We start from the raw sequence: 27,520 nt of genomic DNA on the forward strand, positions 1-27,520 counted from the left end.
ATTTGAAATAAATGGTCATGCAGCTTCCCGTTGTCCCGTGGAAAGCTGTGCTTTCTCTGAGTCTGGTTGCCAATTTCTTTCTCTCGGCGCCTCTGGCTTACGCTGCATCTCATTATGAGATTCAGCCACCACCGAGCAACGCGGCACGCTCTTCCACGCTTCTCAGATCACCAAATCCACCATCTAAGTTCCAAATCAGGGCTTCCGAATCTTTAATCGACCTCCCAACTCCCCCAGAGGCCAACAGAATCCCTATCGGCCTTGACAATGATCTCAAAACCCGGTCCGATACCTCAGATGAAGACTATGACAATCTATGCTCTTCTAGCTGTGATGTTTGTGCAACAAACAACCTTCCTGAGCCCCCTGGGTTGATAAACAAACGATCCTATGGTGGTCCTTCCCGCCAGTCGTTTACATCTATATTCCACCGTGCCCTCCCTGATCCATCTGGTACATCGGACTATGCTAGATGGCTGTTCGAGGAATTTAAAGGCGCGACCCTTGTCCCCAAGGGACTGAACAACAAAGCAACTTCATCATATGAAGAATTCAATGGCCAAGCCTCCAAAATGGGAGTCATCAATCTCTACGGGTGCACATCCGTTGTGGTCGTGTCTAAGTACGCGAGTTACGCCTCTCATATCTACCAGCCATGGTTTGTTGGAACTATTGTCACTCAAGAGGAGTTTCAAGAGGTCGTCCTCGATTGGCTCAAAAACGATCCCAAGCTAAACAACCCCTCCTTCACTTCGTCTGATGCTTCACCATATGCGATTATCATCTCACCCGGAAGAACCAATGGTCGGGATCCTTTGCCAGGAATTCGATACCAAGCACGAGTGGACGACATTAGCGAAACCCTCAGCAGCTTCTTGCCTCTGACAGGCCCCGCTAAGCAACAGGCTTACATCAATGTGAGAAAGCCGGATATCTCGGATGAATCTCTGAAAAATGGCTTCTCCTTTCCTCATGGAAAGGTCCTTATTGCATATGACCCCAATAGCAATGATTCCGAAAGCTGCGACGACATGAAAAATGGTGTTGGAGTGTGGACTGGCGACAGCACAGATCCAATCTATACTGTCACTTGGTAGAGTGTTACCTATGTAATATCGTCAAGTGTACAAAGAACAGGATGACTAGTAAACTAGGTGGATATCTATCCTACATTTGAATCTGAAGCATATATATAGCGGCATGACTCTATCTACGCCGAAAATGATGACATGTAATTTCTTGTGATAGATTGGAATTTCTACAGGACACGTATGCAACTGATTTACTCTACCATGCGGCCACGTCTCTATACCATAAATTTTCTTCCATCCATCCCTGCTCCAATCCCAACAACCTTTGTTGCCAGCTGGAGGAGATCCACAACTCGAGGTCTACGTCTTATATGCTCCGGTAACTTATGCCCGTCGTATTTTCTCTGATGGGAACATACTCGTAACATCGCGACTGCGAAGTATTAGATCGCTTTGCGATGGGGAATAGCCAATGCTAATTGCCTGCCTCAGTGTAAGGCACAGGAGCGGCAGCAATGACAGCGACTCCAGAAGCATGCTATACGAAAGATTGGTAAGCCACTAGGGAGACAAGTTCCTGATTATTTCCTCACTGCACTTTATGGTTAATTGAAAGGACTGATGATTAATAATAGCTACTAAAGGCAAGGAAACATAGATACAAGCGCAGTGAAACAAGGGTGAGTGGTAGCGGGGACAGAGGAATCTAAATAGGAGCGGTATTTTCTCTATTTCTAGTTCCTGTAGAATTCCTAACAATAGATTCTAAAACGTGGGACTAGGATCCTCAGCCTCAGGCAGTCTCATTCCTAATCCCTAATAACCATAGTCTACGTAGTCGACCCCAAGTCGAACCCACAACTTTGATAAACTGGGTTCACATAACTAATATTAACTTGGTTTTCTGCGATGCATGTGACTTCAAAAACCTCTCAGAAGAGTACTCTTCGCAAACAAACAAATAACAACGATAATGACCACAATAGTAGCCAGAATGGTAAGCCCGTACGAGCGATGTTCTCCCTAACATATCACAGAATTGTCTTACATGATTTACTGCTTTAACGATACCCAGTGTAGATCAGTCTCAGACATATGTGTTTACATGTGCATTTTTGTAGTACTTGCGCAGCAAAGTGTGCGAACCGTCCTCCTCATCGGGGCTGGATGCAGCTGTAGCAAGCTTCGCGGCCACAGATCCCGCATTTCCCCCGGTTGCCGAAATGAAAATATTAGCTGTTGATGTAAATATCTACTGGTTTTTCCGGTAAAGGGGCGGGTGTAGATACATGTAATAGCGGGGTATCAATCATGCCAGGTAGTAATGGCGGATCCTGTTCGGTTGTTCCAAGTTGAATGTGCAGGGAGCAGACAGTTTTGGATATTGGGTGCTCTTCTTCATACCGTTGAAAGTGTGAATTGAGAGCAAGACATCAATCATAAGCGTCCTTTGCATCCTCATCTCTCCCCTTGGTGCGATACTAAATCCGCTGTTATCTCAAATAACGAGTCGCCTTCTAAAGGGCAAAGACGTACCAAAAGTGATAAATTATGCCAAGCCTGCCAAATCGTGGAATTTAGCTTGATGCATCTTTCGACGGCATCTAAGCTGTCATCGTGTTGCCCAACCAGGTAATATAAGATCCGATAGACAGCCAGTATGGACAACGTGGGTTGAAATACATTGCTCCTTGATGCCACTAATATGCCGTACAAGGACACATATAGTTGTAGTAGCCTGCATATCGCTTCGGCGAGAGGTCTACACACACACACACACATGCTATAGCTATGAACTAGCTTCTATGTAATTTATTAGGTCGCCGACTAATTTTTACGCTAACAATCTTGTCAGAATATATGGGACAAGCTCAGGAGCAGGGCATTCGAAAAAATAATCTCACCAGTCTTAATCTTTTCCATATTTTCATCTGTGAGCTCGATGTCGAACTCCTATACATCTTGTTAGTATTTTATGGGCAGGAGGCGATATTTCAGGCCTCCAAAATACTGTGAAAACTTTCAAGTATAATACATACTTCTTCTATTTTGAGACCCAACTCAACAATGTCCAGAGAATCGGCGCCAAGTTCATCCAGGAAGCTTGAATCGCTTGTTATCTGCGGAAGAGGCCATGTCAGCAAATGTCCGATGGGAATCTTTGGATACGCGGGGCCATTATACGTTATCTTCGTTGACCCCAAGATGTTTGCCACAGTCTCCACTCTCTCTTCAATACTCGGTATAGTGATAGATAATGGACGTCAAGATGCTAAGGCTAGGTCAAAGAGCTTCTCAAATATACGAAACAATGGAGCTTCAATAGAAAAGTCTAATTAAAGCAGGGCAATCTGTAGCGAAGAGCGACTCGGCGGAAAGAGAAGGTCGTTAAGTTCGTTGAGAGGAAAAGCGGATTATATCTAAGCTGCGTTTTTAGTGTGCGCTGGAGCCTCTCGCTTCTTCAGCTCGTCACTAGAGTTGCATTCTGACCGCTCTATGGCACATCCACACGCACACGCCCGGGTTTCTCAGGTCCGAAGCAGGAAAGGTTTGACGCATTATGGCTGCATTTTGGCTGCGCGAGGCACTACAACAGTTAGGCGGGTGGACGAGACACGGGAACGAGGTATAATTTGCTTGCTGAAGGAAGCGCACAGCTAGATTGCAAGCTGCAGGATGATGTCGTATTGGTTCGTCGATCAGTGGCGGTGTACTCATGTCGTGCGTGTATAGATCTCGGCATGGCCCGTCCATGCGCACCTAATCGTGATTACTCAGGCCAGAGCCGGTGGAGCGGAAGCCCGGCTCCACCGGCTTCGAGGTATAGTCAGCCAAGTCACCTAGACCTTAAGTTAATCAAAGAAAGGGGGTGGGGGGTGGGGGGGAGGAAAAGTACTTCGTGATCGAAGCTATGTTGGAATATTTGCCCAAATATTGCTCTAGTGGCAAATTCGCGTGTCATAAAGCGCCACCTACTATACTAGTGAAAAGGGTACCTAGACGATGACAGCCCTTGACGAAGCTTCGAAATGAATTTCAGGTTGTAGGTTTTCCGACCTATACGCACAACACGGAGCCCTTCTTGTGACAGAATATTTCTTACCTCGCTTTTCCTCCTTAGGTCAAAAATGGCAAAAGCTGCCACAATAGCCGGTACGTCAGCCTAGAATCTAACCCGAAAACCGTTGACTACTATCCTGCGGGTGATTACCCCGAGCATAAGCTCTTTGTCGACCCTACCACCGGTGCCTCCTCATGCTACGAGGGGCACAATCAACAAAAAATTGAGGTCTCAACTGTTTTACTAGGGATCATCATCGTTTGAGGGGTGAATTTAGAAGCTTCCGACCGCATTGTCCAGGTTTTCATAAAGATTTGATTAAATTGTTCAACACTGCGCAATTCGAACAAGAATAAAAAAAGTACTAAATCTAAGGACCTCCAGCCGCGTCGTAAAATCGCGTTCAACTCAGGCATGTCGGTCCTTTGTCCGCTCTCAGCTACGCGAGAGCTCAGGGACCGTCGGACCGCCAAGGTCTAGACCTCGTCGTCGCCAGTCGGGACAATGTCTTCGAGGGTCCAAGTGAAAAAGGATATTCGACAAACATGCGATGAAATCCTAAAAACAGCGGAAGAAGATATTCAGCGACAGAACAAAGAAATCAAACGGCTCAACGAGGAGAAGGACAAACAGACACCCCACTATACCCAGGTAGTACATCGGCTCAATGCCGACAAAGCCAGTGAGGCTGACCAACTCCACGAATCTACCGCAAAGTTGGAGCGTGCCATGGAAAAACTGTCCGCCATACCTGCCAAGTCCAGCGAATATGTGGCCAATGGAAGACTATCGTTAAAGAGGCCGAGGAATACGAGAACAAATATCCACCGGTCACAGCGTATGCAGTCTTGGTATCGCATTCCTTTACGCTCAGTTCGTGCCTGCTACCGCATTTCTGATTGTGGCGCGCTTGTTGAATGTCATCCGTAACGACCATATTGACAGCGAAACAATCATATTTTCATGTCCCCCGAGCTTCCAGTACATTATCAAAAAATGTAAGAGGAGAGTAGAAGCCAGAAGGAAAATCTGACAAGTCTTTCTGTTAGTTGCAATCGGCATGACCGAGTGTGCTTCTCACATTGATTGTTGAACATTGAGCCAAATTCATTCAGAGGAATGGCATCAAAATCCGTCAGAAAGTCGTACGAAACGGGCCCGCTACCGTCCTCGGCAGACGCTTCTGTGTTTCCTAGGACGATGCTCAGAGCTTTCGCTACTTTTCCAGCTTCCGCAGATGCCGTACTCATTTGAAGCCAAATCTTGTGCGAGATCGTTAGTCGTTGTCGAATCTCCTCAGCCCTAGGCGACCACGTTGGCTGTCCTGCAGTCTCAGGCAATTCAAATTTATCGACGTCTTGAAGGTAGAGACAGAGCACGCTCGTTGCGAGGAGAACATCCTGGTTGAAAATACGGGTGACCTTCCATCTAAGCTGACACAAACGACCAAATGGCTGAGACTCTTCGTGAAGCATCTGTTGAAACGATAGAATCTTGAGTGCGGAATCTAAACAGATTCGCACCGACTCCCTGTCCCGCTCTTGGGACTGTCGAACTGGGTAGCTGATCAAAGCTCTCCGGTACAGGAGGATGCGTGATTTGTAGTAGGTCGTTTCTACACTTACCCGCTGTACCACAAGGATTGGACTGTCCGTGATGGGGTGTGGCATAGTTTCCCAGCGCAGCACGGGCGGAATAGCACGGTTGTGCACGTCTTTAAGAAGTGCGTCGACCTTGATGACCTCGTCGTAGGAAGGGGGATTAATATCGGTGTTGATGTCGCAAATCAAGCCGAGAGCTGATATCAGTCGCCCTCTTGCAATGAGAGGGAGCACCGGCGTCCATTCTGTTTCTGGCCTCGGTGGAGGCATCTCGGTCATGTCCTCTCCAAAATCACAGTCGCGCAGATTACGGGGCTCTTTTGTATCGATGTGCGTATCTGTGGCGCTTCGAGGAAGGCCCATCTCCAATGAGAGAACGAGATCTAATTGAAGGATTGTAGTCCAGATGCGTCTACGCATCTCACCCTCGAATGGAGATATTCCGGGAAAGTGATCTGGGTCCCGGTGATAGCCCATGCGCATTGCAAGATGAAGTATCATACTGATCAAGAGCCAGCCATCGGTAGCGCTATCTTTCAAGAGTACAAACTCTCCGGTAAGGACCGTTATGAGGGTTTCCAGGATATATGGCCCTCCTGTCGTATACCTGGCCAGAATAAGACACTGAACGGCCTTCTCCCGGAAGGCATCCTTCATTGTAAGATATTCCGCCTTGAGCGATTCGGCTCGTCCGTCGGTGAAGTCAATGGTGAAGGTCTGCAACTGCGCAGCAATATATAACATGGAGAACATGAGACCGATCCAAGCGATAGAAGTTGCGGCCGGATCTTCCCAGAAGGTTTCGTACTGGTCAAATGTCAGACTGCTTGTAATCGGCCAGGTTAGAAAGAACCCACCTCTCGGAGAAACTTCTTGCCATGAATGAGATCTACAGCACACGGTCAATACCTCTGAGAGCGGAATGAAAGCTTGGATGTACTGACACGGAGTGATAATGTAGGAATCGAAGTGAAGGGCCATGAGGCGGTCAACAACTGGACGAGGAGGAACAGCAGCCAGTATCTCATCTCGTGTTGCATGACGGTTCGGGCCATAGAACAAGTGTGAACCGGGCGGAGCCTTGCTATCAATGACCAAGTCCTCCTTCAATCCTCTGATTTTGGTAAGAATGGCCTCCCAATGGACACTCTGGACATAGCTGGTTCCAGACTCGCGCAACTTTAGAGTGCCAGGGTCTGCCGGGGATGCAGCTTCATCCTGGGATTTCTTTGATCTCCGGATCTCAGGGGACAAATCTGCGAATGATAGCGAGCTTGATCTCGGCGATTTCGGTGCGGGCGGACTTGGAAGTGATTGGCCTTTCATGAACGTCATGACAAGGCTCTCCAGTTCAGAGATTCTGCCATGGAGGCTGGTGGACTGTCGCGAAGCAACGGACCGCTGAGCATCGGGCGTAGAAGAAGATGTCCTCGCATAATGGCAGGAGTTGGTGAAGCCACGCCTTGAGCAAGCTCCACATGGGTGCTGTCGGTCGCACCTCAGCCTGGCAAAGTTAACCGTGCACAACTTTGTGATGGTTATCGAGCACGTACTTTCTGTGTCTGCAAGGGTCGCAGGAAAGCTGGACTTTGTCTCTGCGTCGATTTGGCGGCGGACGCGGACGTTGAGCATTGTCGGCCATGGTGTGACTGGGTTGAGGCGCTCGCGGAGCTCAACCTCGTAGAGAAAGAAGATGTCTGGCGGCGCAAACCGAGAGGCAATGGAGAAAGCAACGACCCTCCGACCCTCCGACCCTCCGCGTCGACCGTCCGTGCGTCGCCCACGATGTCTGCTCCTCCGACCCCCCGTGTCTGCTCGCTCTCCGAGTTCCCCTTCTATTAAGCAAATCTCCAGTTTGGCTCCGCATTTACGGACCATTCTGCGGATTTAGTAGCTAGCGGAATTAACCCTTGCCAAAGAACTATAGCTATGACTCCTCTACGCTGCCTTCTTCATCCGGGCTTTGTCCGGCCGCCTACCCTGCCTTCAAATATATAGCAAGCAAAGCCTGGCACCAGTGAACAAACACGCGCCAATATTCCAGAGTCATACCACCCACGACAGCATATCATGGCGGCCGACTTGGAATCCGCCCATGAGAAGCCGACCATCTCGGACGACGGCCACCATGACCAACAATCTAGCGAGTCTGACCAAACAGCAATTGAACAAGAGACAAAGGACAATGTCGTCGACTGGGATGGGCCACACGATCCCCAAAATCCACGGAACTGGCCAGCATGGAAACGCATGACCCAAGTCGTCCTCGCCAGCGCTTTCTTGCTCACTGCGTAAGGCAGTTCCTGCGCTCTTTTGGCGAAGCAAATCTCGTACTGACTAATAGAGATACAGCAACCTCGCCGCGACAATGTTTGCACCTGGAGCTGCCTCGCTTGCGAAGGAGTTCCATATCACGAGTTCCACCATTGTCAGTCTCACCGTGTCCATTTACCTTTGTGGCTTCGCCGTTGGGCCAATGTTCATTGCACCGCTATCCGAACTGTACGGACGCCTTGTGATCTACCACACGTGCAATGTCATTTACATTGGCTTCATCATCGGATGTGCGCTGGGGAAAAACACCGGCATGTTTCTCGTTTTTCGATTTCTTGCCGGATGTGCTTCTTCGGGACCATTGACAGTCGGCGGAGGAACTGTCGCCGACGTCGTCCCGCCGGCTCAGCGAGGGAGGGTAATGTCTCTGTTCGTCGTGGGACCACTTCTGGGACCAGTAGGTGGCATTACCCCACGCAAACCGTCATGATACTGACGATCCTTCAAGGTCTTCGGCCCAATTGTTGGTGGTTTTGTGTCCGAATCAATTGGCTGGCGATGGACTTTTTGGATCATCATAATCCTAGTGAGTAGAGCACAACCCCTACTTTTCTTGAGTCGCTGACGGTTCGACATAGGCAGGATTATCATTCACCATATCGGTCTTCTTCCTCCGCGAGACCAATGCCGCCGTGCTGCTAGGATGGAAGGCCGCTCGCCTCCGGAAAGAAACTGGCAATGCTGGTCTGGTTTCGAAGATGGATCGAGGTCTGACCCCCCGCCAGCTATTCCTCCGCGCTATTACTCGACCAACAAAGCTTCTCATCCTGTCGCCAATCGTGCTCCTCCTTTCCCTCCTGTGCGCGTTCGTTTTCGGTCTCCTCTTTATACTGTTCACCACGTTTCCCACGGTTTTTGAGGAACAATACCACTTCTCCGCCGGCGTTTCTGGTTTGTCATATCTCGGCGTTGGAATTGGAATGGCCGTCTCTCTCGGAGTCTTTGCCACCGTGAGCGACAAGCTGCAAAAGTCACTTGGACACTCGCCCAAACCTGAAGGACGCCTGAAGCCCATGGCGTGGGTCATGCCCGCCGTGCCCGTCGGCATCTTCTGGTATGGCTGGGCAGCCGAGAAGCAGACTCATTGGATCGTGCCCATCATCGGCACCTCCTTCTTTGGATTCGGCTTTATCTGGGTAATAATGCCAACTCAGGTCTACATGGTGGATGCTTTTGGTCCTGAGGCTGCCGCCTCTGCGTTGGCTGCGAACGTGGTTCTTCGACTTCTTTTTGCAGCTTTCATTCCATTGGCAGGGCCATCTTTGTATGCAGACCTAGGAATTGGGTGGGGGAATAGCGTCCTAGGTTTCATAGGCGTGGCTTTTCTTCCAGTGCCACTCTTCTTCTATCGTTACGGAGGGTGGCTTAGGGAGCGTTTTGCTGTGAAGCTATAACATTTCATGTCGAGGTAGACGTATTATAGATCTGTTTTACCATTTGCAGTGCTTTTCACGAAGAGATTGTTGCGACTTTCTGCGTCCTTAATCTAGATGTTGACAATCAGTGGCTAAAACAATAACTACTAACCTCGGGCCTATTTAGAGAAAAATTATCTAGCTATTGTAACTCATCGTGCCCAACAATAGCAGCTCCATGGGCAGTACGTGCTTTAGACAACTGGTTTTTCTAGATCTCTCTACGAACTCACTTGTTAGGTCCTTACATTTAATGGTCTAATGAATGCGGCTTATGATTGCTTTATTAAACTAGATTTTCCGATTCGTTGTGAGGAATAGGACGCCCTAGTAGTATTCTAGCTTCCGAAGGAAGATAGTCACAAGGCGATTGTAGATACCATAATAAGATATACTCTACTCTAAGAACGCGTCTACCTTATCTAAGAGTAGCACGGCGTTGAAGTACTTAGCAATCTTGAAAATGCTATAATGAGTATAGACCCCTTAATGGGATATCTTATTTATACCTTACTTTTGCTTAGAGCATATTTCACCTACTAATAATTCATCTTGTTCATCTGTGTATCCATAGAATTTTTGTAGATAATAAATAATATAAGCATACTCAGACTATGACCTACATAGGATTACATAGATTATACAGTTTTAATGAGGTGTACCGCAAACCGCAAACAGAAACTCCCTTGCTAAATTCCTTATGCAATGCGTGTGGCTCCCTGCCCAGTGCGGTTTGGTGCACTTGAATTCATTATTGTCATCGCTGTTCTGAAACGATAATTTCTGGTTTCTTCCTATCATAACGTCCACTCCCATCTGTGCTCTTGGACGGTCAGGTTTAGAGGATATGCAATACACTTGTGAGGTTCTGAGGCGCCGATAAACTTCTCAAATTGCTATTCATTCTGCGCAAATTCCATTCTCAAGTTCGAGTCAATGTGTGCGTGAAGGCTGTCGTCACCATATTCTAGGTCCGGAGAGGCAAAATTAGAGCAGAACTGGAAATTGTTGCTGGAGTAGCTATTCTCGTTCATTGAGAAGTGGATATAATCCAATGTGGCAGGATCTTGGAATGCGATTGGCAAACTGTCGTCAAACAAGTCGAAGATCGCCCTGTCGAGCTGAAAGTCGGACGTTTCGGACCCTAGCCACATTTTGTTCGACTGCTGTGTATATTCGTCACGATGTGCCGCATGTCCGTTATGCACTGCTTTATGAGACTGAGAAGCACCAAGTGGAATTGTTGCTATTTCCTCAGCGTTGGAACATCCACTGTCTGCTCGATGTCTGATTGTTGAGGAATTATCTGCAGCTGTAACGGTGAAGGGCCCTGCTTCACGGCGAAGGTGATCGGTACTATTACCCGGATGCCTGGAATTCATGACCCCAGGCTTGTTTATAACCTTCAACAACCGCTTTGCAAGTTGAACCACCCTCTTCGTGCTTGTCCACATTTTGCTCATAGCCTCCAAAGCATTGCAGCACACGAGGAGGTCGTCATACGCGCTCTTAGTATCACGTTGGTTGTCACGCAAGGCGCGATATATAACTGTAAGGGCCATTGACATTGCATATGGCACGAGAGGGAGTGGGGGGAGATTCTGACCCTTGTTACAGGAGGTTAAATCGACGATACGATCAGCTGATGCGAGGCGTCGATTGTATTGAACGCTGCCCGGTCCGCTGTACCGACAGGATAGCATGGCAGCCACATGATACCAAATCTCCAGATACGCTATTTCCCTTAGTCTTAATCGCGAGATTAATTTGAGAAGGAGGGGTTGGGGGTACAATATACCTCTGTGCGATCTGTGGAAATGGTAATAATCGGTGCCCGACGTAAGCTCCGCGAGGGATAGAAATTCCTGACATTGATCGACGGCAGCTTTACAGCTTGCTTTATAAACCTTGGTTGCAGTAACCATGAGATCACCCAAACGCAGGGATACCTCCATTATCTGGGAGCGGTAGCTGTCTTTCATTAGGCCGGTACGCTCAAGTCCAATGTCAGTGTCGTCAATGAAGAAAGGTGCCGCTCCCGTAATAGGTTTGTTTACTCGGTCGAAGTTTCGCAGAGACCACCACAAAAGGTCGTTCTGATCTTGCTCCAGGCTCCCTGGAATTTGCACATGTAGAGACAACGACCACGCTTCACAAATGGCCTGTGATAGGCAACTTGATGCACGGTCCATCCCATCCAGCCCATCCGTGTGTAGATGCATCAGTGCAAGAACTTGGACCTTGACGATCCTATCGGGCTCAAGGTCTGCTTTGACAGCCGCATTGAGACCGGTCAGCAGCTTAGATGCAAACTCTAAAGGCTCCATAAGTGGGCCATCAGCGTCCATTCGCAGGAAAGGGGCCGCCTGCATCATTTTGCAGGTTACAAGACATATTGCCTTCACTAGGTACATGGAAGACTGCTCGTTGCTATAATCGCGGAAGACACACGCGCCGTCCATGATGGGTATGAGATCATCCAGGCCAGATATATAAATTGGCAAGAGAGCATCTGTCGTTGCCCGTGGTAGTTCAAGAAAGGCCCCAGCATCTTCGAGATATTTTCGATGGTGGTCAGAGAGCTTTGGTGGAGCAGCTCTTCTTTGCCTCTTGTACCAATGCAATTTCCGCTGTGGGTTTTCGGTCTGTGATGAAAGTTTCACTGCCTCTTGGGATTGGATATGCCCGGGGTGTGAACGTGTTGGACAGGGCGGCCCCTTTTCAACTCCTGAAGCTGATTCGGGAGATTCGGAAAGATCGTTCAAAACGGACTCGGGATTATATATGGTTACTCGACTTGGATCTAAGCTTGACTCTCGTGTATTCGCTTCAGAGCGAGGCTCCACGGTCGCCCTTTCCACAGCTTCCGTTCTACCATTCTCCTTGGGCTTGTCAACCTTTTCAACCTGATCAACCTTATCAAGATGATAGCATCTCTTCTTGCGTGCGCGACAGCTATGACAGGGTACAGATCGATCAAGTCAGCCCAGTCTCAACTTCAGGAACTGAGGTGCTTCAGGAAAGCTTATCTTGGGCAGTCCGTCTCCTGCTCTGTGCTCCAGAGGACTTCCACACAAATTCCATTCGTCTCAGGGCCTTTATATAGATTCGTGAAGGCGCCGACCTGTTGAAAGGGAAGTGCTCACAGCGGGCAGGTTTCGTGGTTTTATCCCGCCCCGAAATAGGATTTCATCGTGTTGGTGCCTGAGCCCCGCCCCAAATTGGGAGAGTAAAGCCCGTGCTTATGCACCACCAGACCGAGTCGATTTTGCGGGGTAAACTTAACGAGGCAAGCAATGCCATGGTGAGGATTCCGTGATTGGACGCTGTTGGCGATGTTGGTTGCGGGGAAATGCTATGGTCTGTGCAGTACCAGTCCAAGCAGAAACAGGCGTAGAGATTACCGCTAAGACAAGGATTATTTATCGAACAGAAAGAATACACCTGTACCTATCGGTTGGACCTACTGTGGTTCCCAGGTTTCCGCCGGACTCCAAATTATCCCATGGGATGCCAACCGTGCAATACGCCAAGATCCTGCTATTCTACACTCACAGCCCCTAGTGACCTCCACATTGGTTATCATTGGATGCTTTTGGTACTCGTGTATACCAGGATTTTCGTTTCCGATATGAGCCATCCTCTCTAACTTACCGTTTGGTATGGTAAATATAACTAGCCATTTTCCAAATTGAGTACCTGCACTGCACAATGAAAATCCGGGGTAAGCTAGAAGCTAAGCGAAGACGAAGGGTCGACATGGCGTAGTTTCACTTCCCGACCAGATTCTGGTTAGATTGCGCCAAAATTTCTACATATGGAAGGCACAATCTTTTGATAAAGAGTTCAATTCTCCCACACCTAAACCGGGTGAGTGTTTTGACAATCTAAACTCCTTTGTTTCTTTCCTCAAGTTATTCTCAGGCCGTTTAATTCACTTCAACTGCCACTGCTGGAACTGACGAACGCTCCTCTGTGGCACTTCCTAGTGCAAGTCTACGAATCGAGATATCAGGACATAAAATGGCCGCCAGAATTTCCACAGATAGTAAAGTTACGTCACAACATGTGGAAGAAAGCACACGAGAGGATGATATTATCAATAAAGGCGTTGTCAAAGACTGGGGAAGGCTCAAAGAGTATGCTAATTTAGCTACTGAGGATGAGCACAATACGACGTTCCTACAGGCTGTAAAGCGGTACCCCAAAGCTGCTTTTTGGTCCGCAGTTGTTAGCCTGTGCATCATCATGGACGGATACGATACTGCGTTGATTGGCACCCTCTTTGGCTTTCCAGCATTTCAGAAGAAATACGGACATGAGATCAACGACTCGGGGAAATACACTCTGGACGCTCAGTGGCAGGTGGCCCTTGGAATGTCCAATCCCCTGGGTAATATCATTGGTGTCACTCTTAATGGATACCTCACAGATCGGTTTGGACACAAGAAAGTGCTTCACGGCGCCTTACTGGTCCTCACTGGATTCATTTTCATTCAAGTTTTTGCCCCAAATGTTCGAGTTCTCTTTGTCGGTGAGCTCTTGGCTGGGATTCCGTGGGGCATGTTTTCGACCATGGCCCCTGCTTTTGCCTCGGAGGTGGCCCCTCTTGTCTTGCGCAGTTATCTTGAAACCTGGGTGGTCGTTTGCTGGGGAATCGGGCAGTTTTTCTCCTATGCCGTTCTCTTTAGTCTCAATCACTCTCAGAGCGACTGGGCATATCGCATTCCCTTTGCCATCCAGTGGGTCTGGCCGGTAATCATTTTCCCACTCGCTCTTTTCTGTCCCGAATCTCCATGGTGGCTCGTCCGGAAGGGTCGCTACGATAACGCCGAGCATTCCGTTATGAGGCTGAGTTCGGCCCAAAGTCAAGAGATGGCACAGGGGAATGCAAAGCAAGCCGTGGCGCTCATGATCGAGACCAACCGACTAGAGCAGGACATGACAAAAGGCTCATCGTATCTCGCCTGCTTTAAGGGGACCAATTTGCGGCGAACTGAGATTGCCTGTGCAACATGGGGCAGCCAGATTCTCACTGGGTTTGTAATTCAGGGCTATGCAACCTACTTTTTCCAGCAAGCTGGTTTGAGCTCGGATGATTCTTTCAAAATGACCCTCGGAATCGGGGCAATCCATCTCACTTGCAATTTCAGCTCTTCTGCGCTGAGTGGCAATTATGGCCGAAGACCCCTTTTCTTGGGTGGCTGTGTCATCCTCTCGCTTCTTATGTTTCTTATTGGCTTTCTCGCCATTGGTCCTGACAATTCTGCCTTCGGATTTGCTACATCCGCTATCTACTTGGTCTGGTTTGGCGTCTGGTGCCTGTCAATTGGGCCGTTGCCGTACATTATCAATGGAGAAGTCTCTTCCACCAGATTGCGCGCAAAGACGATCACTCTTGCCCGCGGTGTTTATCTCATCTTGAATATTATCAATTCTGTCGTCGCTCCGTATATTCTCAATCCGGAGTGGGCCAACTGGAGAGGCAAAGCCGGTCTTCTTACCGGTGGTCTTACTGTGCTTTCGTTGATGTGGGCTTATTTCCGGCTTCCTGAAACTGGGGGTAGGACGTATGAGGAACTGGATATTTTGTTCGCACAAGGACATCTTTCGGCAAAGGAGTTTTCCAAGGCCGTTATACATCGAGATGGGGAGGCAATCAGAGTAACAGGTCGCCATGTGGGATAGCAAGGGGAATAACGAATATGCTTGTTAGGATTTTGTGTTTTATTGTCAGTTGTGGCCGGTCATGCTAGCTTATGATCAAGAGGCGAACGATGCTATTCGAGCAATACGATTATCTCTTGTGCAAGACTCATTTATTCTATGCGACTTAAGATAGTATCAGATGTATTCCTTTGCCATCATGCGTCGATTTTCCCATGAATTTAAACCAATAAATACAGATATTCGTGTCGCACTAGCCGATCTTCCGTCTATCTGTAGAGATCCGATTGCTACCAGCCTCTGCAAATGTCGAGTGATCAAATTCAATGTGGCCGTCGGCATGATCAGCCTCTCAACAGTATACAGCTTTGGTCACCCACTCGTGAACTTTCCCGTTGCGGTGTAGCGGCAAATATCCATGCTATCGGCTTCGTGCCGACCTGGATTTGGAAATTCTGCATCAAGTTCCGCGTCACCAACTCTAATGTCGGGAGGCCTCCGCCTCTACTTCCGACATCGATTGGGAAGGTCTCGCCCGCCCTTGCTTACAAATTTTGAACTCCAAACATACAACCAGACCGCGCGGGATTTTATCCGCCTGTGGCTTCCTTCACTAGGCAACTCTCGGACTTTCAAGGGGTGCGGGAAGCAAATAACTAACCCTAGTTAGGGTCGGCTTCAGTTCCCGGCCCACAGTCTCCCTCCCAATGTATGGGAACTTGATTATTGTACAGTTCGTCTGAGAGCAGATACATAAACGGCCTCAACTCGGGCACTATGGTACCACCATCCATCCATTATCTCGACTCAAGTCTTGCTACTGTCTACTTTAAGACCCTGCCTTTCCGATTTTAGCCATGACTATTCCCGAACTTACACGCTATGCCATTGTAGGCACGGGTGTTCGATCATCCTTCTACTATAAAAGCATCATCCAAGATTTCAAAGACAATGCTAAGCTCGTTGGAATTTGCGACACAAATCAGACTCGCATGGATGCTGTCAATGACAATATTGTCGAGCTCGGCTCAACTCGCGTGCCGACATACAAGGCCGCCGACTTTGACAATATGGTTGCAGACCAGAAACCGGACGTTGTGATTGTCACCACGATCGACCGTTTCCACCATGTCTATTGTATCCGTGCAATGGAGCTAGGCTGTGATGCTATCACTGAGAAGCCGCTGACCATCGATGAGCAAAAGCTGCAGCTCATGATCGATGCAGAGAAACGGACAGGGAAGCGGATCCGCGTTCTTTTCAATTATCGCTATGCGCCTCACCACACCAAGATCCGTGAACTGATTGATTCTGGCGTTATTGGGGAGGTCTCAACCGCGCATATGGACTGGATCCTCGACTGCGCGCATGGATCAGACTTTATGCGCCGCTGGCACCGAGAGAAGGAGAACAGTGGAGGCATTCAAATGCACAAGTCAATCCATCACTTTGATTTAGTTCACTTCTGGCTGAACACCGAGCCCGAAACGGTCTACTGCGTTGGCAGTCTTCGATTCTACGGAAAAGAGAACGCTCAGCGACGTGGAGAGAAGAATCTTGGAGAAAGATATCTCAACAACGAGGCGGCAAAGAGCGACCCCTTTGCCTTTGACATTATCAAGAGTGACCGGCTGAAGAAGCTCTACTTAGATGCCGAGCATGAAGACGGCTACATCCGCGACCGGAACTGTTTTGGCGAGGGGATCACCATCGAAGATAACCTCTCCATGGTGATCACATACAAGAATCGAGCCGTCTTGACGTACAACACGTACGCGTATGCGCCGTGGGAGGGCTATCGCTGTGTCTTCAATGGGAGTAAAGGTCGACTCGAGATCAACGTCGTTGAAGGTGGCTACTCCCCTGGGGGTGAACCTGTCCCCCAGTCCACTTCGTCCAAATATATTCAGGGTGGCGTTGAAAGGACTACCATTACAGTACATCCCTTGTTTGAAGACCCCTACGAGGTGCCAATCGTGAAAGGAGAAGGTGGTCATGGTGGTGGTGACCCAGTCTTGCTGCGAGATGTTCTTGTTGGCGATAAGGAGGACCAGTTCCACCGTGCTGCTTATATCCGGGACGGAGGCAACGCCGTTCTGGTAGGGGTTGGTGCCAATCATTCAATGAAGTCTGGAATGCCCGTCAAGGTGCAGGAGCTAGTCCGATGGTAGTGCTGCTGCGTGATGCCCGCTACCACCAGGGAAAGAAAGGAGACAAGCCTTATAGGCTATGAGAGGAAAGGTCTGTTATTTGGTTGAAGCAACTCTACTTGATCATATTAGCCCGCCGTGAGTTATTACGTATGGAAAGGCTTTCGGGTGGAAATTGTCACGGATGGAAAGTGCTACTGGTGGAAAAGGCGACTTATTGCTTCTGTAGAGTTGCTTGGTGAACGAGACGCAACTCGATGCGAGGGAGATTGCTTCTGGCGAGAAACCAATCTAGTGCAGCTACAATAATATTATAACTATTTCGTTATCATTGAAGTTTATCTATTTATTTTTGTCCCGCGGTGAGACAAGTTTTTTTTCGCTTTCGGGGTGAATTCCCCGTATTTAGGCTCGCCTGATCTTTCGTGGACTTAGAAAATGAATTAAGACTGACTGATTGAGATACAATTCTCAGAAGATCCTCGAAGAAAGGGAAAACTTCAATATTTTTCAGCTTGTACAGTTGTCGTTGTATGAAAATCCACGAAAGATAAGCATGCCTAACTAGAAAAACTGTCCGCACTAAACTATTGAGGAATATGTGGTCGACGGGCCAGTACTTCGTTATTTTTAATGCGGGGCGGCAAAAAAGGTTTCCGGCTTCGGCATCCCGCCGGAAGCCGGAACTGAAATTGCCGATGACTTGACTTAGTTAACTAAGATAGATTCTAAGCCAATTTGTCAGCCAATGACGCTGTTATTAACTATTCATACATTCCTGCTGAGTATAAGAAGACAACAGTTGAATACTATCACTTCGAAACTATTCTATCGGGTGTCTGTTCTGGCAATTGCTTGCACAATGGCAGTTCCTCGGACCTATCAAGCGTTCCGCCGCAGTAAAGGAAACGTTCCTAAGTCACTTGACTTAGTCACGGAAGAGGTTCCGGCTTCTCTCAAGCCTCATGATGTCCTGATTCGAATCCATGCTGTATCCCTGAACTACAGAGATGTGGCAATGTTGCACGGGAAGTACCCAGTCGATGTTATTGAGCAAGGCATCCCCGCATCTGACTGCGCCGCGGAAGTTGTTGCAATTGGATCCGATGTCCAGGATTTCCGGATTGGAGACCATGTTGCTCCAATCTTTGATTTGAAAAATTTGGAAAGCAATGAGGATGAAATGGCGGTGTTGGGCGGGGATGTCGATGGGGTTTTGCGCCAGTTCGCTGTGTTTGACCGAAACGTGTTGTTACACTTGCCCAAACATTTATCTTGGGAAGAGGTATGAAGCCACTCAAAAATCGAAAGCTGTTTGGAATGCTGATACTTTGCTAGGCGGCTTGCATCACTTGCGCTGGAACAACAGCGTGGAATGCATTAAACATGCCACAAGCCAAGGGCACTGCTTTGCTCCAAGGTAAGTTTTACTGCTTGCTCTTTCTCTTAGGATGTTAACAATTATCATTTTCTTTTAGGTACTGGAGGAGTTAGCATGTTTGGTCTCTTGATTTGCCTAGCGGCTGGCATCCGCCCTATTATCACTTCGTCCTCTGATCAGAAATTAGATCAGGCAAAAGCCGCTGGCGGAGCGGGCGCCATCGGTACTATCAACTACCGAGCCCACCCAAAATGGGAGGAGGAGGCTCTCCGTCTCACTAATGGGCGAGGCGTGGATTTTGTCATCGAGAATGTTGGACCCACTTCGATTGCCCAGAGTCTTGCTTCGCTCGCGCGAAGAGGGACTGTTTCTTTGGTGGGATTCTTGGGGGGGTTCGATGTCGATCGTTTCCCGGACACAATCTTACCTACCTTATCGAAAAGCGCTACTATAAGGTATCCTAGTCTCGGTTCTGTTCGATATTGCCACAGATGTGCTAATCATGTTATTGTTTCAGAGGGATCGCTGTTGGCTCTAAGATTGATCAGCAGAACCTGTGCAACTTCCTGTCAGACAAAAAAGTCGACTTGAGGCCTATTCTAGATGATGTCGTCTTCTCTTTCGAAGACGCACAGGCGGCTTTTGACCACCTATATGGTGCTAAGCATATGGGTAAAGTTGTGATCAAGCTGTAAAGAAGTGTGTGTCTACTATCGATCTGATCACGAAGGAACGATTTCTTTCTTTGGCCTGCTTATAATGGGTAAGACCTCACTAGTTAAGGTAAACGAATCTAGCTAACTTTGCAGTATCGGCGTCGGATGACCCGAGACAAAGTGAGACGTACTGTCCTAGCGCCCTTGCAAGACAAGGTTACTATGTCAGAGCTCGAATTTCAGCCGAATTAGCAGAAGGAACGGTGACACCATATAGTAATTTCATGAGGTCAGGAATTGAGTCTGGTATAGTATGATAGATCACAATATTCCCACTTAGGATCGCTCGAACAGGGCCATGCTAGATTGTTTAGATGGATAGGCCTCGTTAAAACCACTAAAATCTTTCTTCGAAGGAGTCCTTAGAGTTTGTGGGGTAAAGGAAATCAATTGCATTAGGCTAATTAAAGTAGTCTTGCATTGAAGGATCCAGGCTAAATTACAGGTATTATTGATTCGCATAAAGAAAATCAATTGCATTAGGCTAATTAAAGGATGCTTACATTCAGAGATCATTAGTTGTGAGTGCTCCAACTATTAGCCGAACCTTTAGGTTACCCCGACCTAGCAATGTTAGCTACCGGCTAAGTTTGGAGCATGTCAGGGACTGGCGATTCCACGAGGCTTGTAACTCATCAATACGGAAATTTTCCTAGATTGTACAGGGATAGATGAGTCCCCGCACTTGGACAAATGATATATAACGATGATCTTCTTGATGAAATTGCAACCCAAGAAAAACCAATCGAAGTGAATGATCCGTGACTGGTAATTTCTTACATATACCTGATTCATCAAGCATGCTCGGCAACCTTCTGTTCCTCGGTCTGGCCGGCCTTAACTGTGTCGTATCGGCTAAACCTCACGGGCAGCCACCACCTCGGCCGTGGTCGACATTTGCAGAAAATGTCATCTTCCAGCCTGACTCTAATCACAGCGTTCTCTATCCGCGGCAAGTCGAACTGTCAGATGGAACTCTCCTGGCGACAGCCTCGTACGGGGGAGATAAAATTCCGTATTTCCCCATATTTCGAAGTGCAGATGGTGGTGCTACCTGGTCCTGGATCTCCAACATGACAGACCAGGTTAACGGATTGGGGATGGCCGCTCAGCCAGCGCTGGCTGAGCTGCCATATGCCATTGGTGACTTCGCAGCCGGCACGGTACTAGCCAGTGGAAACAGCTGGGGAAGCCAGAGCACGAACATCGATTTATACGCCAGTGAAGACAAAGGTCACACATGGAAGTTCGTCAGTAATGTGGCGAGGGGCAGTGGACCGGATACTACGGATGGGAATCCATGTATTTGGGAGCCATTCATTCAGTGAGCTTCTCTTCTCTTGTTCTTTTTGCTCGAATCTCTTAATAACAGAAATATAGGGTTTTCAACCACACAGTTGGCGTGTTTTACTCTGATCAGCGTGACCCGGAGCATGGCCAGAAGCTTGCTCATCAGGAATCGATGGATTTGAAATCCTGGGGCTCCGTGATAAACGATGTGGCCTATCTCAACTATACTGACCGGCCTGGAATGACGGTTATTTCTTATATTCCACCTTTGGAGAAGTGGATTCTGGTGCACGAGTTTCCGGGGGAGATAGCTGGTCTGGGGCAGGCTATCCGGTCTACTATCGATTGGCTGAGAGCCCATTTGATTTCCGATTTGCCTTCGGTTATCCAATTGTCGTTGACGGGGTACAGCCAAGCTCGTCTCCTTATGTTGTCTGGTCCCCAGTCGGAGGTGTCAACGGAACCATCGTCGTCAGTGACGCAGACTATAGCAGCGTTTTCACCAACCGAGCCAATGGCCAGCCTGACCAGTGGGAAATGCACGCTACACCGCAGGGGCCAGCATACAGCCGGAGCCTACATGTGTTTGCAGAGCATCCCGATCACTTGATGATACTGGGTGCAGGTGTGTTTGGTGGACAAGAGAATTTGCCGCTCTCTCTCAGCGTTGTGAGCTTAACCGATACCTTAAGGCAGCGACCTGGCAATTAGGAACGGTTTGAGTGTATCTATGCTATTAAGCTATGGCCAAACTTTACAAGGCCTAGAATGAGTGCAAAGAAAGTCTGATATTCCGGATAATCGAACCTATTCCACTTAAAGAGGTCCACGAGGATGTCACATAGGGTTAGATGGTTAGTTTTAGCGTGGTATTCCTCCTGAGAATATCCAGCACCACGATCCCAACCGCTGAGTAGTCCCCCGGACCCTTACACCGGGCTCGCCGATATCCTTTACATCAGGAGAACGGTGTCACTGGCCTTTCTTGTTTGACCCCATCCACCCACACGTCCACCTTTTCATCATAGAATGCCACACGCCCCGTGATCGCAGCACTCTCGGCTGTCGGCGTTTTATACCACCAGATGAGCCCATCTTTCTCCCCGGAGGGAAGTCGGATTTTATAGTAATTTGCATCCCCCTACACAGATGATCAACCATCTCCTCTCAATGCAGAGATCTGGAAGAGACATACCTTGTACGGACACGAGGTCGTCAAGTCTGACGGTCTCAACAACTCCAACCGTACATCCGTGTGCGGAATATACGTGCGCACTGGCAGTCCCGTCTCATACAGCAGTTTGGGATGGGTCGTATTGGCAACCTCGACCCCGTCGATCTCCACACGAACATGTTTGGCGGACTCCAGGATGTGGATGCGTTTATACGGGTCCTTGGGATGAGCGTGGATGCGTTCGGATTCTTCAAACCAGGCATCGGCGGCCGAGAAGGTGATGCGCACCATGCCCTTGAAGGGGCCCGAAGAGAACGTGGTCGCGCCGCCAGGAGCGGTGCGATCGTGGACGACGATGTCATGAGTGCCATCGGCCTTACCATTCAGCAGATATTTCATTTGAACATCTTTCTGGTGGAAATAGTACAGGGGATAGAACGGACGTTCCCATCTAATCGATTATCAGACAAATGGAGCAGTCAGTCCGGGAGGGGAAACTTACACTAGTTTCGGAACGGAAGCGTCTACAACATACTCTCCATTGAACAGGACGCGCACCCGTCGGACGATGTCCTCCGAGTATCCTTCCGGGGGGAATGGAAGTGGCATTTTGTTTACTCGTCAATATTTTGAGGTGTGTTACCAACTACGATGGGGGAATGTTGGAAAGCGGGCCTCGACTGATTTATAAGGATGCGGGTGGTGCGTCATCCCATAGCTCACATGAAGATTTATCAGCATCCCCCGGCAGTTGATTATGTAGCAACAGAGCATGGGTCTAATTTCCTAAAATCATTGCACGGTAATATCTCTCATGGAAATTGCCGGTATTCTACAGGCTGCCAAGGAAGCATTACGAACGTTGGACCTCTTAGTTTCTTAGACTTGGGCCATGCTGATCAACCCCACATTTACTCCGCACAGGAAATACTAGCACAAGCATTTTAACAAATAACAACTAGACATAATAGCATTAGATAGAAAAGCGATGTATGTGAGTTTTCTGGTTGAATATTACACGAGTGGGCACTACTGTACTGTGCTCTCGTCACTGGATGTTATATACTTCTAAGCATGTGGATTTACCGGCCAATCTATTTGGGGAAACAGTCCTATTTTTCAAAGGTACATACACGCTCAAACAGCGGGCAGATATTTTGCCATCTATGCTGTATATATTGACTCTAAAAACCTAGAATTCTCACCCGAGATCGATATACCACGATTAGCTACATACTCGCCCCCAACAAATTGCCCGATAGGACCGACAGCTCCCTCTACTAACGTCGCGGATTCAGCAACATATCCGGCATTCCTCCTAACCCCCTAGCCCTCACCCAGACATCCACAATCCTCGCGGCGCCAGCATCCGCCTCCGAATCCACAACAAGATACCACTCATAGTACGCACTGGTAATACAAGCATGATTCGGGAAGATCTTGACCGTCTGTCCGACGTGAAACGGAATCTTCTCGTCCGCGCTATGCTCCCAGGATACGATAGCGTGTTCCTGGCTAATCCGATCGACGATCAACCGATCCGAGGAACTTGGGTTTGCTTCTTGTCGCCAGGACGAAAGAGCACCCCAGCCGCGATAGCTGGGACATGGCTCGCGGCCTAGAGCTAGCGTCCCTGCTGCGAGGAGAGCTTCTGGTTTGGAGCGTTCGCCGTCGTTATAGACGCTGCATACTTCTGCGAGGACGGAGATGGCGACTTCGTGTTCGGGGTCGTATGCGTGTCCTCTGGCGTTCGTGGAGAGCTGCTGCATGTCTAGGACTGGGTAGACGCCTGCGTGCAGCTCGATCTTGACGTTCGAGTCCGGGTCTGAGTCCGGATTGCGCAGCAACTCTTTCAGCTTCTGGGCCTCTGCGCTGAGCGATTCGTCCGCTACCAGATTCTGCGATGAGACAACCTGCGGCGATGCGCCGACGCTGATAACTAGCTCCCTGTCTTTGTCTTTCGGGAGGAGATGCCGATTCTGCTTCAGTGCATCGACGCACCCCGTAATCTCAGAAGACAGATGGTTCATAGCTTCGTCAGCGGTCGTCCCCGCGTAGCTGAGACTACTGTGGGAATACAATCCCAGGAGTTTCGCATGTCCGGCTTGTTCTGCGGCGGCGAGTTTCTCGAGCAATCCGTTCTTATTGAGAGAGGCTGGCGGCAGCCCGGCACGGTGATACCCAGTATCAATCTTGAGAAACACACACGCAGGGAAGCCGGTTAGGGCAGCGAATTTCTCAAGAGCGAATAGTTGGTCCGCATGATCGATCATCACCGTGACGCTGTTCTCGCCCAGCAGCGCTGCGACCGCGGCTAGTCTTTCCACCTGCGAAGGTGGCAGCGGAATGCCGTAGAGCACATTTACTGCGCGGCCATGTTGACCCAGATCCGCGAATAGCAGCTGGAGCGATTCGATTTCGAAGACTGTCGAGGCGACGAAGTTGGCCGGGCTGTTCTCGTCATCTCCGACTTGTAGCGCTGCAACTTGGCGAGTCTGCAGTTCATTAGTTTGGGTATCTTCTGATTGATGGTGTTATTTGCCTACTTTGTGTGTCTTGACGTGTGCGCGGAATCCCACGTTCAGCGCCTTCATGGTGCGGAGCATTTGCCCGCAGTGGCGTTTGATGATCGCTGCATCGAGCACGGCGGATGGTTTAGGAACATCGTTGAGGTCTTTGCCGACGTAGTACTCTCTCAGGGCCTCTTCCGAGGGCAGAGTGTGTTGTGGCATTATGATTGTTAACTAATCTACGGCAAATCGACGTTCAAAAGCACCGTGGGGAAGAGGTGGGGCGGGACGGTAAAAAGAAAGCCCTGGATGTTCTGCCTTGACAAGATGATCGGATTCAAATAAATGACTAGAAAACAAATACTATGTAGTAGAAGCCACGCCAACTAACCCAATCGAGGCATCGAGACAGTAATTATGCGCCGTCTGTCTATTGCTTTTGTCCCTGCAAGACAAACCCACGGTGCCATCGGTGCCCTCCCTCGAACGCCAGAAAAGAGTAAACCCCCACCAGAAACAAGCCTATACGCCCTCAATAGCATCCTCCAGCCCATCCAGCCCGCCCAGCATAGAGTGTGGAGGTTTCCTCCCCGCGCCATAGACCATCTCCAAGAGCTTTGCCTTCTGCTGCTCGCGAACAGAGCGCAGATAATCGTACGCGCCCTCCAGTCCACGGATCTGGCCATCTATCACTGCCTCAACGGCACCGAGGGCACGCCCCGGTGCACCGGCACTGCTAGCAGTGTTGCTCCCATCCACGGAACCCACGAAACTGACCGAGTCATTGCGCCGCACGAGTGGGCTAACCAGCTTTCGGCGCAGAGTCTCCAGGTTCACCTTGAGAGTCAGCAGACGACCACGGTGATCGACGAGAAGGTGTTTGTTCGCGACGGTGCGGCTGCGCACATTGGCGAGAAGCCGCTTGTTCTTCTCGTACTTGCGCACGGCGGCAGCATCAGGACCGAGAACGCGAGTCCAGAGGGAACTGAGCATCTCGCCCTCTGCGCGCTCTTGGGCGTCGGACTCGCGGACGACGGTGCGTTGGAGGTTGAGGAACTGGCGGTCGATTGATTCAAAGAGCGCGAAAAGTGCGGTGGAGTGCGTTAGTTCGCTGTTAATTGATTCTTCGAGCACAGATAGAAATTCGGTAAAGGTTCGTGTGAGAGCGGTGCGCGTGCGCTGGGCTGAGGTCGGACCGAAGATGGCCATTACGAAGTGACCCAATGATGTGGTGGTTGTCGTTGTCGTCGGCCCGTCCGAGACTTGGACGGTGTGTTCCAGGGCGCCGAGCCGTGAGAGCATGTTGTGCATATTGTCGAAAACAATAGTCGGTAAGGTACTTGGAGGTTGCGCCGACAGCGTCTCAAGCTCGCGCTTCGCCCAGTCCATCACAATGAGAATCGAGTCAATGTCCGAGTCAACATTCGCAAAGAACCGGGTCAACTCAAGGGAGAGCGATTTGAGCGAGTCGGACAACTCGTCTAGTTGACGCACAATGATCGGAGCACTGGTCATATTGGTGCCGCGTACCGACTCGCTGAGATCCCAGACGGCCACGCCCGTTTCTTGGAGTGTGCCAATCTGCTGTACGCCATTTTCGGAGTAGTAGATCAGTGGTTCGAAAGACCGTGCAAAGCTTGAGAGCTTCACTAGATCAGGGATGGACTGGGGCAAGCCAGGCAGGAGTAGAGCACGCATGAATGCAACAGACACCAAAACAATCAGAACCGAAAGCGTGGTGTTTGACTTGGTGCTGGTGATGCGCTCAATCTGGGTGCGCAAGTACCCAAACATGGCAGCAAAGGGCTCGCGGTGCTGAACCTCGGCGCGAACAGCGAAACGGAAATCTTTTCGTGTCAGTATATTTCCTGCACATTTCAATCATACACACAGATCAGGTAGGGCCTACAGTTACTCAGGTTCCCACCTCCTCCAAAGTCCGACTCATCACCCTGGGGACTGTGTCGCTGCAATCCCGGACTCGGTGACCGACCCTTCTGCGGTGAAGCAGATCCTCTGGGAAGTGGCACATTGGCCGCGATAGTGACATCTCCATTATCATGACCATTCGAATCTCCTTCCAACGCATCCTCATACTGTGGGCTCGGCTCGCGCGACATAGACGGCGAAAGACTCATCCCAATCGTCGGCTTGAGCTCCAGACTGGGATTGGGCTTGTGCAAATACGGCTGATGGCGATACCAGCCACTGCCTCGCACGTAGTCATGCTGCCGCAGGCCGGGAGGCGACCAGCGCTCTCCCGCAGCGGGGTCATCGATCTCACCTTCTTCTGAGTCTTCCGATCGAAACCCGGAGTGCTGCGACGGAAGCCCGAAGACCGGGGAGCGGTGGGGGTTGCTGTTGTTCTCGAAGTCCTCGAGCGACACATCCAAGGACGGGTGGTCGTCGAACTCTTGCTCTAGCTCATCCAGCATGGTGGACGGCGGACTGGAGGGTTAGCGCCAGAGAGTGAGAGAGTGCGTCGGTAATGTTTTGCGATCTTTTGTAGGTGGGCGGTTAGTTTGGGCGCCTGCGCAGTGAGTGGGATACGCTGGTTGCAGCAGACAGGATTGCGATAGAGGGGTCTGCGAGGTGTACAACGTTCCGAGATGCGATCAAAAGCGATCAGGATGAATACTGCAGTCGATGTAAACACGAGAGACTCGGTGATGGTCGCATTCGCCAACAGAGAGCAGCGATGAGGTCTGAAGACAGCAGCATCCGTTAAGCGCCCAGCATGAAGAGAGAAGAGAAAAGACAAGAACGTCCCCCTCCCGCTCGATGTATCAAGTTCAGGTGGCTGGGCCAATCACTCATCTTCCTTCGTTGGGTCATGTGCAGCGTGGGACTCGAGTCTGGGATGGTACTTACGGGACAGGTACTATATAAGTATCTTTTGGCTGCGGACTGGCGGGTGGGGAAACCACGACAGTACCTCCGAGGGAAGTCGCCTGCGCGTACCTGACCGCCACAGGCTCGTTGGCCCAAACAAATTTGCCCAGTGGACTAAGTAAGTATAGTACCTGCACCTAGTAAAAAAAAATAATAATAATAAAATTTAAAAGAGGTGAGAACGATCAGATCTATTGCGGGTCAACCCATGGTAATCAGATAATAGTACATGCCCGTGTCCCTCTCGAAGCCCCGGTAAATCAGCCCACGGCGCCAAAACCAATTCCCAGACATCTAT

The 27,520-nt window shown here is 49.5% G+C and overlaps 11 protein-coding genes across 11 annotated transcripts; 6 read left to right on the forward strand and 5 right to left on the reverse strand.

Moving 5' to 3' along the window:
- Positions 1–11: 11 nt before the first annotated feature.
- N7474_003381 (uncharacterized protein) lies at positions 12–1,097 on the forward strand (the record flags this gene model as incomplete). Its single annotated transcript, XM_057194796.1, has 1 exon — positions 12–1,097. The coding sequence occupies one exon, from the start codon at positions 12–14 to the stop codon at positions 1,095–1,097; it is 1,086 nt and encodes a 361-aa protein (XP_057056151.1).
- A 3,984-nt stretch (positions 1,098–5,081) lies between these two features.
- Positions 5,082–7,571, reverse strand: N7474_003382 (fungal specific transcription factor domain-containing protein; the record flags this gene model as incomplete). The annotated part of the gene is made up of 3 exons (XM_057194797.1): positions 5,082–6,500; positions 6,551–6,582; positions 6,638–7,571. The coding sequence occupies 3 exons, from the start codon at positions 7,569–7,571 to the stop codon at positions 5,082–5,084; spliced, it is 2,385 nt and encodes a 794-aa protein (XP_057056152.1).
- Positions 7,572–7,763: 192 nt separating this feature from the next.
- N7474_003383 (MFS transporter) lies at positions 7,764–9,421 on the forward strand (the record flags this gene model as incomplete). Its single annotated transcript, XM_057194798.1, has 4 exons — positions 7,764–7,984; positions 8,046–8,424; positions 8,476–8,553; positions 8,606–9,421. The coding sequence occupies 4 exons, from the start codon at positions 7,764–7,766 to the stop codon at positions 9,419–9,421; spliced, it is 1,494 nt and encodes a 497-aa protein (XP_057056153.1).
- Positions 9,422–10,338: 917 nt separating this feature from the next.
- Positions 10,339–11,904, reverse strand: N7474_003384 (fungal specific transcription factor domain-containing protein; the record flags this gene model as incomplete). Its single annotated transcript, XM_057194799.1, has 1 exon — positions 10,339–11,904. The coding sequence occupies one exon, from the start codon at positions 11,902–11,904 to the stop codon at positions 10,339–10,341; it is 1,566 nt and encodes a 521-aa protein (XP_057056154.1).
- A 1,561-nt stretch (positions 11,905–13,465) lies between these two features.
- Positions 13,466–15,130, forward strand: N7474_003385 (uncharacterized protein; the record flags this gene model as incomplete). Its single annotated transcript, XM_057194800.1, has 1 exon — positions 13,466–15,130. One exon carries the CDS (start codon positions 13,466–13,468, stop codon positions 15,128–15,130), a length of 1,665 nt encoding a protein of 554 aa, XP_057056155.1.
- An 836-nt stretch (positions 15,131–15,966) lies between these two features.
- N7474_003386 (Gfo/Idh/MocA family protein) lies at positions 15,967–17,280 on the forward strand (the record flags this gene model as incomplete). The annotated part of the gene is made up of 1 exon (XM_057194801.1): positions 15,967–17,280. The coding sequence occupies one exon, from the start codon at positions 15,967–15,969 to the stop codon at positions 17,278–17,280; it is 1,314 nt and encodes a 437-aa protein (XP_057056156.1).
- An 841-nt stretch (positions 17,281–18,121) lies between these two features.
- Positions 18,122–19,335, forward strand: N7474_003387 (zinc-dependent alcohol dehydrogenase family protein; the record flags this gene model as incomplete). The annotated part of the gene is made up of 4 exons (XM_057194802.1): positions 18,122–18,544; positions 18,598–18,679; positions 18,738–19,095; positions 19,158–19,335. 4 exons carry the CDS (start codon positions 18,122–18,124, stop codon positions 19,333–19,335), a joined length of 1,041 nt encoding a protein of 346 aa, XP_057056157.1.
- Positions 19,336–20,156: 821 nt separating this feature from the next.
- N7474_003388 (sialidase family protein) lies at positions 20,157–21,357 on the forward strand (the record flags this gene model as incomplete). The annotated part of the gene is made up of 3 exons (XM_057194803.1): positions 20,157–20,680; positions 20,737–21,028; positions 21,058–21,357. 3 exons carry the CDS (start codon positions 20,157–20,159, stop codon positions 21,355–21,357), a joined length of 1,116 nt encoding a protein of 371 aa, XP_057056158.1.
- A 247-nt stretch (positions 21,358–21,604) lies between these two features.
- N7474_003389 (DUF427 domain-containing protein) lies at positions 21,605–22,429 on the reverse strand (the record flags this gene model as incomplete). The annotated part of the gene is made up of 3 exons (XM_057194804.1): positions 21,605–21,787; positions 21,842–22,271; positions 22,323–22,429. The coding sequence occupies 3 exons, from the start codon at positions 22,427–22,429 to the stop codon at positions 21,605–21,607; spliced, it is 720 nt and encodes a 239-aa protein (XP_057056159.1).
- A 671-nt stretch (positions 22,430–23,100) lies between these two features.
- N7474_003390 (uncharacterized protein) lies at positions 23,101–24,552 on the reverse strand (the record flags this gene model as incomplete). The annotated part of the gene is made up of 2 exons (XM_057194805.1): positions 23,101–24,315; positions 24,367–24,552. 2 exons carry the CDS (start codon positions 24,550–24,552, stop codon positions 23,101–23,103), a joined length of 1,401 nt encoding a protein of 466 aa, XP_057056160.1.
- A 300-nt stretch (positions 24,553–24,852) lies between these two features.
- On the reverse strand, positions 24,853–26,765 carry N7474_003391 (uncharacterized protein; the record flags this gene model as incomplete). Its single annotated transcript, XM_057194806.1, has 2 exons — positions 24,853–26,177; positions 26,240–26,765. 2 exons carry the CDS (start codon positions 26,763–26,765, stop codon positions 24,853–24,855), a joined length of 1,851 nt encoding a protein of 616 aa, XP_057056161.1.
- Between the last annotated feature and the right edge of the window lie 755 nt (positions 26,766–27,520).

Source organism: Penicillium riverlandense, assembly GCF_028828495.1.
Source record: "Penicillium riverlandense strain IBT 135883 chromosome Unknown utg000002l_segment0_segment0, whole genome shotgun sequence".
Taxonomy (NCBI): Eukaryota; Fungi; Ascomycota; class Eurotiomycetes; order Eurotiales; family Aspergillaceae; genus Penicillium; species Penicillium riverlandense.